This window comes from Chiloscyllium punctatum, chromosome 10 (genome assembly GCF_047496795.1).
Source record: "Chiloscyllium punctatum isolate Juve2018m chromosome 10, sChiPun1.3, whole genome shotgun sequence".
NCBI lineage: Eukaryota > Metazoa > Chordata > Chondrichthyes > Orectolobiformes > Hemiscylliidae > Chiloscyllium > Chiloscyllium punctatum.
The window spans coordinates 7,486,264-7,501,483 of NC_092748.1; the positions used below are offsets into that span (position 1 = coordinate 7,486,264).

General features: G+C 41.3%; 1 protein-coding gene across 10 annotated transcripts in view; it reads left to right on the forward strand.

Annotated features, from left to right (window-relative positions):
* Nucleotides 1–15,220, forward strand: part of LOC140481856 (abl interactor 2) — a 140,087-nt gene that overhangs the window by 71,051 nt on the left and 53,816 nt on the right. For all 10 annotated transcript variants that reach the window (XM_072578412.1, XM_072578417.1, XM_072578418.1 and 7 more), the window contains exon 2: nt 5,920–6,087. In XM_072578412.1, coding sequence (XP_072434513.1) covers nt 5,920–6,087 — 168 coding nt within the window. The remainder of the gene's footprint in view (nt 1–5,919; nt 6,088–15,220) is intronic.

The following is a 15,220-nucleotide window of genomic DNA, read 5'->3' on the forward strand; positions in this document are numbered from 1 at the left end:
TTTCCCTTCTCACCCTTAACCCATGCCCTCTAGTTCTGGCTCCGCCACACCAGGGAAAATACTTCATCTATTTATCCTATCAGTGCTCCTCATGATTTTATAAACCTCTATAAGGTCACCCCTCAGCCTCTGATGCTCCAGGGAAAACAGCCCTAGCCTAGTCAACCTCTCCCTATAGCTCAAATCCTCCAACCCTGCCAACATCCTTGTAAATCTTTTCTGAACCCTTTCAAGTTTCACAACATCTTTCTGGTAGGAAGGAGACCAGAAATGCATGCAATATTCCTAAAATGGCCTAGTTAATGTCATGTACAGCCACAACATGACCTCCCAACTCCTGTACTCAATACTCTGACCAATGAAGGAAAGCATACCAAATGCCGCCTTGACTATCCTATCTACCTGCGACTCCACTTTCAAGGAGCTATGAACCTGCACTCCAAGGTCTCTTTGTTCAGCAACACTCCCTAGGACCTTACCATTAAGTGTATAAGTCCTGCTAAGATTTGCTTTCCCAAAATGCAGCATCTCACATTTATCTAAATTAAACTCCACCTGCCACTTCTCAGCCCATTGGCCCATCCAATCAAGATCCCGTTGTAATCTGAGCTAACCTCCTTCGCTGTCCACTGCACCTCCAATTTTGGTGTCATTTGCAAACTTACTAACCAAACCTCTTATGCTGACATCCAAATCATTTATATAAATGATGAAAAGTAGAGGACCCAACATCAATCCTTGTGGCACTTCACTGCTCACAGGCCTCCAGTCTGAAAAACAACCCTCCACCACCACCCTCTGTCTTGTACCTTTGAGCCAGTTCCATATCTAAATGGCTAGTTCTCCCTGTATTCAGTGAGATCTAACCTTGCTAACCAGTCTCCCATGGGGATCTTTGTCGAACGCCTTACTGAAGTCCATATAGATCACATCTACTGCTCTGCCCTCATCAATCCTCTTTGTAACTTCTTCAAAAAAACTCATTCAAGTTTGTGAGACCTGATTTCCCATGCACAAAGCCATGTTGACTATCCCTAATCAGTTCTTGCCTTTCCAAATACATGTACATCCTGTCCCTCCAACAACTTGCCCACCACCGATGTCAGGCTCACTGGTCTATAGTTCCCTGGCTTCTCCTTCCTTACCCTTAAAGAATGGCACAACGTTAGCCAACCTCCAGTTTTCCGGCACCTTACCTGTGACTATTGATGATACAAATATCTCAGGGAGAGGCCCAGCAATCACATCCCTAGCTTCCCACAGAGTTCTAGGGCATACCTGATCAGGCCCTGGGGACTTATCCACTTTTATCCGCTTCAAGACATCCAGCACTTCCTCCTCTGTAATATGGACATTTTTCAAGATGTCACCATCTATTTCCCTACATTATATATCTTCCATGCCCTTCTCCACAGTAAATACTGATGCAAAATACTCGTTTAGTATCTGCCCCATTTTCTGCGGCTCCACTCAAAGACCGCCTTGCTGATCTTCTGAGGGACCCTATTCTCTCCCTCGTTGCCCTTTTGTTCTTAATAGATTAGATTAGATTAGATTAGATTAGATTACTTACAGTGTGGAAACAGGCCCTTCGGCCCAACAAGTCCACACCGCCCCGCCGAAGCGTAACCCACCCATACCCCTACATCTACATTTACCCCTTACCTAACACTATGGGCAATTTAGCATGGCCAATTCACCTGGCCTGCACATCTTTGGACTGTGGGAGGAAACCGGAGCACCCGGAGGAAACCCACGCATACACGGGGAGAACGTGCAAACTCCACACAGTCAGTCGCCTGAGGCGGGAATTGAACCCGGATCTCAGGCGCTGTGAGACAGCAGTGCTAACCACTGTGCCACCGTGCCGCCCACAATACATTTGTAAAAACCCTTTGGATTCTCCTTAATCCTATTTGCCAAAGCTATCTCATGTCCTCTTTTTGCCCTCCTGATTTCTCTCTGAAGTATACTCCCACTGCCTTTATACTCTTCTAAGGATTCACTCGATCTATCCTGTCTATACCTGTCATATGCTTCCTCCTTTTTCTTAATCAAAGCCTCAATTTCTTTCGTCATCCTACATTCCCTATACCTACCAGCCTTCCCTTTCACCCTGACAGGAATATACTTTCTCTGGATTCTTGTTATCTCATTTCTGAAGGCTTCCCATTTTCCAGCCGTCCCTTTACCTGCGAACCTCTGCGCCCAATCAGCTTTTGAAAGTTCTTAGCTAATACCGTCAAAATTGGCCTTTCTCCAAATTAGAACTTCAACTTTTAGATCTGGTCTATCTTTTTCTAATACTACTTTAAATCTAATAGAATTATGTTCACTGGCCCCAAAGTGCTCCCCCACGGACACGTCAGTCACCTGCCTGCCTTATTTCCCAAAAGTAGGTCAAGTTTTGTACCTTCTCGAGTAGGTCAAGTTTTGCACCTTCTCTAGTAGGTATATCTACATACTGAATCAGAAAATTGTCTTGTACACACTTAAGAAATTTCTCTCCATCTAAACCCTTAACACTATGGCAGTCCCAGTATATGTTTGGAAAATTAAAATCCCCTACCATAACCACCCTATTATTCTTACATATAGCTGAGATCTCCTTTCAAATTTGTACCTCAATTTCCCTCTGACTATTATGGGGTCTATAATCCAATCCCAATGAGGTGATCATCCCTTTCTTATTTTGCAATTCCGTCCAAGTAACTTCCCTGGATGTATTTCCAGGAATATCCTCCTTCAGTACAGCTGTAATGCTATCCATTATCAAAAACGCCACTCCCCCTCTTCTCTTGCCTTCCTTTCAGTCCTTCCTGTAGCATTTGTATCCTGGAATATTAAGCTGCCAGTCCTGCCCATCCCTGAGCCATGTTCTCCCAGACGCCGGCTCCTCAGCCATGCATTCATCTGCTCTATCCTCCTATTCCTGCCCTCATTAGCTCATAACACTGGGAGTAATCCAGATATTACTTCTCTCGAGGACCTCCTTTTTAAATTCGTGCCTAACTCTCTAATCTCCCTTCAGAATCTCAACCTTTTCCCTTCTTATGTCGTTGGTTCCAATGTGTACAACGGCCTCCTGCTGGCCCCTCTCCCGCTTGAGAACATTCTGCACCCTCTCTGAGACATCATTGATCCTGGCAACAGGGAAGCAGCGCACCATTCTGATTTTTCGCTGCTAGCCACAGAAACATCAGTCTGTAGCTTGGACTAGAGTCCCCTAACACAATCGATTGCTTGGAACCCGACGTACCGTTCATTACATTAGAGCCAGTCTCAATACCAGAAACTTGGCTGTTTGTGCTACGTTCCCCAGAGAATCCATCACCCCCTACATTTTCCAAAACAGCATACTTGTTTGAAATGGGGATAGCCACAGAAGACTCCTGCACTAGCTGCCTACCTCTCTTACCTTTCCTGGAGTTAACCCATCTATGTGACTGTATCTGAGACTTGCCCCATTTCCTCCAACTGCCATCCATCAGTGAATTTGTATTTGCAGATACATTGTATTTTGCTTAAAAAATGCTCAATCTGCAGGCAGTCAATATGCATAATATTTCGTAAATTCCACTTTGGAAATAGAACCAGTCTGACTCAAGATTGGGATACAACAGACTCTAACCTCACACCTTTAATGCATTGTCTGAGCTGAGATGTCACCTTTTGTTGTAAAACCTGAAGTTATCTCAAGGTGCCTTAATAGAAGTTCTGGGATTTACGTATTAATGAACCAAAACCTGCAGCGCATTCTAAAAGATGAAAGACTTAACAAATCCAGGTTTGTTCAATATGTCACTGTATGACACTAATCTTTTGCTATAAATTGTGTTTAACGATCTTATACTCCACAACCACCTGATGAAGGAATAGCGCTCCGAAAGCTAGTGCTTCCAAATAAACCTGTTGGAGCATAACCTGGTGGTGTGTGATTAATAACTGATAGTTGGAAGATAGGGCACTGACTTCAGTGAGTGCTGTGGGACACCATGATGCCTTTGACCAAATCGGATACAAAGGGTCAGAAATTTCCTTCAGGAGGAGAAAACTTGATTTACCTCATGCTCAGGATTGTTTCTGAGGAGGGATAGAGTTAATGTTGAATTACAGGTAATAAAGCATAATGTTGAGAATTCCCAAGCGCTGCTGATTGTAATAACAATTATTTTATTTTTGTGTTTTTGATTGTGGACTGAAATGGGGAAAACTTTTTTTAAACTAAAGATTGTAGAAGGAGTGACTACTTTTTGAAAACAGGTTACTGACGCTAATGGTAAATGCTGTTGATACTGTTGTTTGTTCAACAGTGGGAGACATGTAGTTGCAGACTAGCTGGCATCAGGTCCTTTTACGAAGAGCGATTCAATCGGCAACAAGTAGTTGATTGGTCTGTAGAATGATAACCAGTTGCTGAATACAAAGGCCCTCTGCCTGCCAATGTTGTTAGCTCCTGGGCAGCTCAACAGCTTGAGAGTTTAAAAAAAATAACCAGAAGCCTTTGGGTGTCTGGGAGAGGAGCTGGTGTCCTTGTGTCTGCAGTAAGAAAAACTAAGCTCTGAAGAAAGCCAGTTTATTTTCCCTTTCCAGTTGCTGTAAGCTGTTGCTTCTAACTAATAAGTCAGACTTTGTAAGTTGCTCTGTGCTTCCTGCAAGCAATTTAAACTACCTGCGCAAAAGAGATTAAGGAGCACCAAGTCCTGGCAAACTATAAGGAGCATCTCAGCAAACCCTGTTGGACAGGGACCATTGAATCCTTCCACCCATGACACTTCTTATTTGTGTCTTTTTATATGTGGATGTACGGAAAGTTATATTCTGGTAGAATAGCATTTTAACTCTGAGCTAAATGTTGACAGTTCATGGTTCTTTACCTGTAGCTTGAATCTATTTGTTTGTAATCTGTTTCTTAAGTATAGAGTCCTGGTCAGTGTTTTCAGTTCACCTTCTAAAAAGGGAGACAAATGAGGAAATTTTGCATAAGTTTAAAAAATCTTTAACTTTTGTGATGGCTCTGGAAGTAGCAGAGTGCTTGATATTCAGCATGCTACTCCACTGGGATGTGACGCAAACTTTGGACCTGGCTATTTCAGGACTTCCCTTATTTACCTCTCAGCAGCCAAAAATCTCAATTCATCCAAAGTTCCAAGGTCCTACCTGCATTCCATACATCCATTGGTCCCATGCTCACTGGCATAAATTGCCTCCTGATATATCAGAGCCTTGATTTAAAAACTCTAATCCTCATGCTCAAATCACTCTGCTATCTTGTCCTTTCTTATCTCTGTAATGCCATCCCATCCAGGAATTCTGAGAACTTATGTTCGTAAAACTCTGATCTTTTATGCATTCCAAACATCCTACAATCCGCAGTACATGAGACACTAAGGTCTGGAAATCCTGCTCAACTCTTTCTTCTCCAACCAGCCTCAAGTTTTAATAACCTCTGTGAAACCAACTCACTTTCATCCATCTCCTCCTCTATCTGTGATAAGATTTTCTCCTTTGGCTTAACATCCATTTTTGTGTAATTTTTGCCTTGTTGAGTCTCTTGGGATATGACTAGGTGTGGTCGAAATGTTCCTGTGGTGTCTTGTCTTCTCTTTCTCTGGGGAGGTGCCTGGCCACCATTTGGCAAAATTCCCTGAATCTAATTGAGGGGCATCACAGGCTCTGACACAATCATGAGAATAGCCTTTTGGTTATATATATTCGTAATCATGTTGTGATAAGTATATTTGAGTTATAGGGCCCACAGAATAAAGATATCAGTTGCTAGGTTGGAACAGACCTTTCGTTGGGCGTCCCATTCCACAGGTTTTTCTTTCAATTAATGACTAATGCCTGTTTTCTATTTTTCTGCATATCTGATATGTTTTGGGTAGCTTTTGTTAATTTGCCTTTTGTTTCCAAAAGGCGGCAGATAAGCAACGAGCTCTTGAGGAAACCAAAGCTTACACAACACAGTCACTAGCGAGTGTGGCCTACCTGATCAACACCTTGGCAAACAATGTCCTTCAGATGCTGGATATCCAGGCATCCCAGCTCCGGCGCATGGAATCGTCAATTAATCATATCTCTCAGGTAGGCGTATGTAGGCTTTTTCAAAGCCCTTTAATTCTGTCAGTAATTTTGGATTATTCTACTGTGATGAAATGTTAGTTTTTCTTTATAAATGCATTTTATTCTTATGTAGCCTGCAATTTAAGACTTTGAACCTATCCCTTATAAATGACATCCTTTTTCTCCTTTTCGGTCATTCTTGTCCCAAAGGTGCATCCACCGACACACACAGAGCTGGTGTCTATGTACACAGGCAATCATGTTTTTCAATATTTTAATTGTCCTGAGTATCAGCAGCATGGTCGATTATCAACTAATGTCCACGGGAAAACTTTCTGCCAGGGCTTCCCACTCCTCTTTTATGTTATAGCACTGTCTCTACAGCACCATCATTTTTATACTACAGCATGTCTCAGTGGATCTTCATTTTGTTTATTTACGATGCTGTATTCATGTACCTATTCAACTACACCTTGATTACTGTATTCGAATGCTGCTCCCTTTGACTCTAGGAGCTCCTGGCTCATCAGGCAGATGTGAATTTAAAAATTTCTGACTTCTGAACCTTTTATGTTGCTTTATTAGCTCTTCCACTAAGGTGTGATATTGGCCATCAGAAGCTGTGTCTGTGAATAAATTCAATAAAACTTCTTAGCAAATCTGTGCTTGCATTACCTATAAGGTTGTAATTTGGAAGCTTGTTCAGTATAATGATTTGGTGCTGCATCCTACAGAAAACCTTTTCAGTTACCTTTTAACCATCAGATGTCGCTATTTGTGGCTGTTGTGTAGGCATCTTTAAACTTTCTAATTGGACAGTGATTTTTGAGTTAAATCTGGATCTTTGACTCCGTCTCCCAGTACCAACGATTCAATACAAATGCAAACTTCCTCTATATGTTTTAATAAAATATCACCTTGTGGGGGGGGATGGGTAATAATTTTGTCGTCAGATTTGTGACCAAATATGATGCATCCTCGTCTGCAATGTGTGTGAATCCTTACCTGAAATGGAACTTCCTTTACAATGACAGTCTTCAACCCAAAAGTGCAAATGGAGCATGCTTTATTTTGTTTTGATTTCTACTAATGTAACTGCGCCCCATATCCACCTCCTACAGTGATACATCCATTTACTGGAATTCGCTGCCTGAATATTCTCCCTTGTTGAACCATTATCACTTGTAAAAAGTAATCTATAGTCATCTTTTCAATTATACTTTAGGGAAGCACATTGAACTCTTCAGTAGCCTCCTGTTTGACTACATTGAAACATTTACCAAAGTCTTTCTAGACTAAAAATGCTGTACAAGTAGAAGGCTTCTATTTTTTAAAAAGCGAAAGTAACAAACTTACTGAAAAGTCACAGTCCTGAAATGTTAACTTGTTTTGTTTTCACAGGTACTACCAGACCTGCTGAGTGTTCCCAAAATTTTCAGTTTTCCATAGAATTCCTACTGTGGAAACAGGTCATTTAGCCTAACGAGTCCACGCCAACCTTCCGAAGAGCATCCCACCCAGACCCAGACCCATCCCCTTACTCTATGCCTCTAACCCTGCATTCCCATGGCTAATGCACCTAATCTGCATATCCCTGAATGCTGTGAGTAATTTAGCAATGCCAATCCACTTCACTTGTGTATCTTTGGCGTGCAAAAGAAACCATTTTGTTGCTGCCTATGTTCGTAAAAGCATGTATTAAATGATTGTGTTCCTGACAACATCCTGTATTCAGATTTCAGATCCTCACCTGAGGATCTTTGATGAGTTTCTGCAGTGCACCTTGTAGATAGTCTCACTGCTGTTACCAACCATCAGTGATGGAGGGAGTGGATGTTTCTGGATGTGGCACCAGTCCAGTGGGCTGCTTTGTCATGGATGGTGTCAAGTTTCCTGAGTGTTTTTGGAGCTGCATCCATCCAGGCAAGTGGGGAGTATTCCATCACACTCCTGATTTGTGCCTTGTAGATGATGGACCAACTTTATGCAGTACGGTGAGTTTGTAACTTCAGTGTTCCTAGCCTCTGACCTGCTCTTGTAGCCAGTGCATTTACGTGGAAAGTCCAGTTGAGTTTCCAGTAAATGGTAACCTCAAAGATGTTGACATTGAGAAATTCAATGATGGCAGCACTATTGAATGTCAAAGGGCGATGGTTAGATTGTCTCTTATTGATGATGGTCATAGTGTGGCATGAATATTACTTGCCACTTGTTAGCCCTAGATATTGTCAAATCTTGTTGTATTTGAACATGGATTGTTCCAGTATCTGAGGAGTTACTAAAGATGCTGAAGATTGTGCAATCATTGATGAACAACTCCACTTCTGACCTTATGATGGGTAGGAAATTCAGTGATGAAGCATTTGAAGATGGTTGGACCTAGGGCACAACCCTGGGCACTCCTGCAGGTTTGTCCTGGAGCTGGGGTAACAAAATTCCAACAACCACAACCAGGTATCTATGTGCCAGGTATGACCAACCAGTGAAGAGTTTGCCCGTGAAACTGATCAATTCCAATTTTTCTAGGAATCTTTGATGTCACACTCGGTCGAATGCAGCCTTGATGTCAAGGGCTGTCACGCTCACCTCACCTCTGAATTCAGTTGTTTTCTCCATGTTTGAACTGAGACTGTAATGAGGTCAGTTGGATTTGTCCTGCTTTTTATATACAGAACATAACTAGCCAATTTCTCACACTGTGGGGTATTTGCCAGCGCTGTACCTGTTCTGGAACAGCTTAGTTAAGGGAACAACAAGATCTGGAGCACAATTCTTTAGTACTGTTGCCAGAATGTTGTCAGGGCCCGTAGCCTTTGCAGTATCCAGTGTTTCCAACTGTTTTGTGATACCACTCTTGTTACTCTGTTACCTGCCCGTCTCAACACATTGCTCTCTGCCCTGCTCCCAGAGTGACCAGTGAAGCGTTTGGGGTGGGGTGGGGGGGTGGGCAGCACTTGATTGGCATCTAAGGTAATGTCCTTTGATACAAGTAGCTACCTTCAACATCATGTATGTGGTCGCATCTGCAATTCATGCACCCACTGCAGTTGTTTTAGATGCATCAGGTGAATATTGTGGTCCTGGATAAATTGTCTTCCATCCCAACATTTGGGACACAGTTTGCAATTGCCAACTCTATATCTGCTGCACATTATGTATTTATGCCAAATCTAGAAACTGGCACCGCTCAAACATTATTTGATGTCAAATAGTTTCCTTAGAAATTAATTAAGCACTAGGAGGAAGGCCCAGGGACATTTCATGTGCTATTTGCTTGTTCTTGTGTTTCCCTGTGATTACGGTCATGTATTCCCTCAAAGATTATTCATCCCCATAAGACCACCATGAACACAGATGAGACTCTTCCATGAAGAAACCCAGAAATATTAATTACTGATAAATGCCTGTTCTTATGGTTTCAAATTCTGGCAGGTGTCCCAGTTCAAAATAATTAGCAGGTTCAGTTTAATTCAGTCATTAATTTAATCTGGCACAAAGTGGAGTTCACCCTGGTATAACACCTTATCACAACCTGTGGACAACTGAAAAGTTTCACAGCTAATCAGTTCTTTTGAAATGGTACTGTGGCCAAAACGTGTGCAGCAAGATCCCACCGGCAGCAAACAAAGAGCAATAACTGACTCGAAACCTTTTGCTGTTAATCAAGGTAAAGGTTGTTCTCCTATAATGCTGTAATTGCGCTCCAATGAAACCTTGCATAATAGAATATCTCTTAACATAAATAATGCGTCCTGTGGAACAAGTTGGCTTAGGGGCAGACCAGCAAAAAAAATACCACACACGATCATTCAAAAATTGCCCAAAAGTCTAACACAAAGTATAAATCATATGTGCAAATGAAACAAAAGTAAACTTAACACAGTACATTTAAAAAATATTGTCACTGCAGGGACAGAGGATTGTCATGGTGCGTAAGGTAGACCCCCTCATTCCTATTTAATGAGCTATATAACATATTCTCTCCTTACTTTCAAAGCACTTTGAAATATCTAGCTTCTTTTCCAGTGTTACAGCCTTTCTTTTCCATTCACCATCTGCAGTCTTATCACCTTGACACTTGCTAACATTCTTGTCACTATGCCTCTCCATTTTTTAAGAAAATTGATAATCTAGGAGTAGTTTACTTTTCTCAGGAAGCTGCTCAATGTATCTCTCTCAGAAAGCTGCTCCCTGTACATTACCCCTCACAGGAAGCTGCTGTGTTGGCAGCTGACATCGACACATACACTGACATGAACGCATATTCAGAATGAAGCGCATGAAATGATCACCGCTGAAATCTCGCTATTGCGAGCAGAGGTAAGCATTCTCGAAAATACCGTTACTTAGTTCCTCAGTGATGTCATAAGCAAGTCATGCATTATCTGAGAACTACCTGTACTAAGAAAACTGTTGTTTGAATATTGCTATGCAATCTTTCGCAGGTGAGGGTTTCAATTTAACCGTTTATTCTGAAATAGGAACTGCTGACAATTCAGCATTCCTCAATATTTTGTTTATGTATCAGTTCAGTTTGTGCAGTAGAACTTCAGTCCACAGCCTTCTGACTTTGAGGTGCTGATGCAATCTGCTGGAGCAGACATGCATTCAAAAAATTGTAGAAAAAACATCCTAAACCTACCAATTCTAAAAATTAAGTTTAACAGTACAATAAAGTACAAGAGAATATTATCTGACCAAGCACATCTTCCTGACCCCTCCACTCCCCTGTTATCTAAAAGTATTCATTAGCAATGTGGTTGAATTTTAACTGCCCTATTAGGAATAGGCAATAAATGCTGACCTAGCCAGCAATGCCCTCATCCTGTGAATGAATTTAAACAAAAACCTTGTTAATTAATCTCCCTATCTCTTTAGCCTAACCCAGAACTTCCTTTTTGTTTTCCATCTCCACCTCCCCCTTTTCAACAATACAAAATCTTTCATATTTCTACCACCCTTCAGGCAGAGAGAAAAGTTTCTTAAGTTGTCGTCCGGGTTTCAAAACATTGACATGGTTCAGTCTTAGTATTCTCCATTTGGGGCAGACCATCCAAGATATTTGGAAGAACACCTCATCTCTAGAATGTTCAAACAAACTGACAGTGACAGCCATAGTGCACCCTAATCCTAACCTTACCTGCCAATATACTTGCCAGTGAATCGGTATAATAACTATCACATTGCTATTGGATTAAGGCACCTAAGAGTGCAACTTTCACAATGGAGGGAAGTTGTATTTTCAATAATAAAATGTTTTGTATGTGCTTTTATAATATTTGACTATATTTCTGCAAAAAGAAATTGCTCTCTCCACAGATGATGCAGACCTTCTGAGTTTGTTCAGCTTTTTCTGTTCTTGTATTGTAAGAGAATATTTCACATTTTGGTCAAAATTGAATTTCAATGCTTGCTGAATTAATCGGTTCATCTAATCAGTCTCTCAGATTGATCTTTTATTTGCCTCCATAATTAAACTGAGAGTCCTACCCATCTGCACTGTACCCTAGTCTACAGACTTTAATTTACCACTAATATACCACAGTTACAAACTTTAAATACTGGCAGATCTGCATCTCTGTCTACTACAACACAAGAGCAGACCATTGAATCACATAACATTAAAGCACCAAGAAACCATTTTGTCTTGTTTATGTGAATATAAATCAACCATTTAATTACCAATCCTTTGCATGGTTTCCAGTAGTCTTTATATTTGTCATTTTCCAGTAGCTACCAAATTCCCACATAAATTTGGACCCCATTTCAAGATTGGTCTCTGATAGGAAATTGCAATTCTTAACTGGAATAGAGAATTTTTTCCTACTCTTCTCAAATTACTTTTGTGATTACCTTAAATTTGTGCCTTTCTCTGTGTTTACCAATGTCCTATCGTGTAATGAGTCATACAAATTTGATGGAGACAAAAAAGCTGCAGATGCTGGAATCTACAGTAGACTAACAGGAGGCTGGAAGAACACAGCAAGCCAGGCAGCATCGGGAGCTGGAGAAGTCAGTTGACTTCTGATGCTGCCTAGCTTGCATTGTTCTTCTCACCACCTGTTTGTCTAATACAAATTTGATGAGCTGATCTTGACCAAAGTGACATTTGGACACTTAAGACTATCTCCAACCCCCCCCCCCCCACCCTTCATCAAGAATGTGTGTCAGTGTTGATTTATGTGTTGACCACTACCCAGTGGCCCTGGCTGGAGAGTGATCAATCATGGACATCAGGAGGTGGTCAGGTTAGGTTGGATGATGGTCCAGCATGGGTAAGAAAATCTGCCAACAATTGATGTGTTCACTTTAGTTGTTATTTAAGTGAGTAACTGGCAGACAGCTTTCATTTGTGGAACCTTGTACCTCGACTTGAGACAGTCCTTTCATGGATGAAGAGAGAGTAAAATCATTTGACAGAATTTCTGGCACGTTTTAAAAAAATAGTTTACCCCCATCCATTTTTAATGTATTGGAAAGCATGTTTGTATTTTGAAGGTATCAGTACAAGTTGTAATTGTAACCAATACTTGGTTAGGATCTAACTTTGGCTGATGGCTGTCTTTGAGAAATTTATCTGCATGATTTGAAGACATACTGACCCTTAAATATGCTGAGGATTCAGGCAGTCTCCTGTTAATGTTTAAAACATATCCAGGTCAGTAGGGAGGAGCAGTTAGCCAGTTTTACACTTATTAACCAAAAAGACAAAAGCCACAGAGGAGAGAAAATTACTGCTATGATTGCTGTGGTAGATGTTGGAATAAAGGAAGTGGTGGGTATATCAGTAAAAATTCCTGTGCTAGATTTGACAGCAGCCAGAGCCAGGCTCCATCTGTGTTGCTTTGACAACACTTATGCTTGGGTGACTTCTGTGTTACAGAAGAGATAACACTTCTGGTCTCCATAGTAGCAGATACAAATGACAGCATGGTTTTAGCTAGTATTTTGATCCCTTAATTTTTTTGTAATCTTATGTTCTCGTTCTCCTCCCCTGAAGATGTTGTCGCTGGCTGGGGAAGGGTTGCAATTATCCTCCTGTGAAATTCCTGTTGTTGAGAGCTTGTGGATTTAATCGTTTTAAGGCCGGTCCCAGTCTATACCAAGTTCAGTTGCATTTACGTCTTGTTTTGAAATGTGCCAGCCAGCAGTTTCCAGTAGTTTGTCATTTGGAGTGGAAATTCTTGTTGACTTTACCTGTTTTGCACCATGGGCCAAGATAGCAGTTGCTGCTCCACCATCTCCTCCCATTTGAGGGAAAAACAAACTAGATTTTTACTTTTTGTTTCACCCATTCGCAGTATGTGGGTGTCACTTACCTTTCCTAATCATCCAGAGAACAATTGAGAGTCAGCCACATCACTGCAGGTCAGTAGACCATACTGGATAAGAAGGGTAAACATATCAGTGAGCCCGATGGATTTTTACAGTATTTGTCAACGGTTTCATGGTTGTCATTAGATTCTTAATTCCAGATTCATTAATAAATTCAAAACCCATCTGCTCTGGTGGGATTTGAACCTGGTCCCCAGAACATTAGGTGAGTTTCTGAATTAATAGTCTAGCAATAATACCACTAGGCCATTGTCTCCCCATAAATTATTTGATCATTGATGCTGAGAGCCTCCTTGTTTGTAGTGGAATAGTGCACTTGGGCATCTAGTTTCCACAAAGTTGTTGCTTAATCTGTCTGCTTTGTATGATGACAGCAGAGCAATGAACAAAGACATTTCATTGCAACAATTATGTGCACATAGAGTTCCTTGAATTTAATACAAGTCTCAGGCTGTTTCACCATGAACTCCAAAAGTGCATTTGCTCCTAAACATTCTGCAGTATAGAATGACTGTAATTTAGAAACATAGAGGAATTGAAGCACAGGAGATGAGAGCAGGAGGAGGCCATTAGCCCTTCCAATGTGCTCCCATCATTCATCACGATCATGGTTGATCGTCCAACTCAGTAGCCTAATCCTGCTTTTTCCCCATAACCTTTGATCCCATTTGCTCCAAGTACTATATCTGGCCGTCCATTAACACAAAGGTGTTACTGGACTTGAGACCAGCTGAATTGCCCCTTTCAGCAAATTTCCCATAAATGAAAATCTGAAACCACCTCCATAGCCTATGAAACACTTCAGTGTTTTGGTATCAACTACTTGCTGTGGTAATGAATTCAACAGGCTCACCACTCTTTGGGTGATGAAATGTCTCTTCATCTTTGGGCGGCACGGTGGCACAGTGGTTAGCACTGCTGCCTCACAGCGCCAGAGACCCGGGTTCAATTCCCGACTCAGGTGACTGACTGTGTGTTTGCACATTCTCCCTGTGTTTGTGTGGGTTTCCTCCGGGTGCTCCAGTTTCCTCCCACAGTCCAAAGATGTGCAGGTCAGGTGAATTGGCCATGCTAAATTGCCCGTAGTGTTAGGTAAAAGGGGTAAATGTAGGGGAATAGGTGGGTTGCGCTTCGGCGGGTCGGTGTGGACTTGTTGGGCTGAAGGGCCTGTTTCCATGCTGTAAGTAATCTAATCTAATCTAATCTCTGACCTAAATGGTCCATCCCGAATACTCAGTTCGTGACCGCTGATGCTGGATTCAGAGATAGTCGGATAAAAAGGAGGCTCAAACAGGCTGTTTCCCAGGCACGTTCATGAAAAAGTTCTATGCTGTCTGGTTTAGAATGTATATTATAACTGAGGTGAGAGGTGTGCATTCCTGTCTTTAGTTCTAGTACTCCATGGGTCATAATGTCAATTTAATTGTTTTGCTCAGTTCTCATTATGACCAGTTCTGTTATTTCTCTGTTAGAATTAAAATAAAAGAACCATCAATGAGATTTCTTTAAATAAGCATAAGATTATTGGTTTATTATAAGACAAAGATTATTCAATGATAAAGCTGATTAGAGCATAGTTTGTAATATGAAATATAAATGTTTACCCCTCTAAACCTCAAACATGCATCAGGAAAAGGGAGGGGAGAAAACACATTTCTGTCTGCAGGGATTGATCTTTTAGGGAAGAAAAATCACTTCATACCAATAAATCTTGAAGGCAAAAAGATAAAGTTTGAGATGTTCAGATGGCTGCTGGACTGTCATTTTGCTAGGTTTACACAAGTATCATCAGACATAGGCAGCTGTCTTTGAGATATTT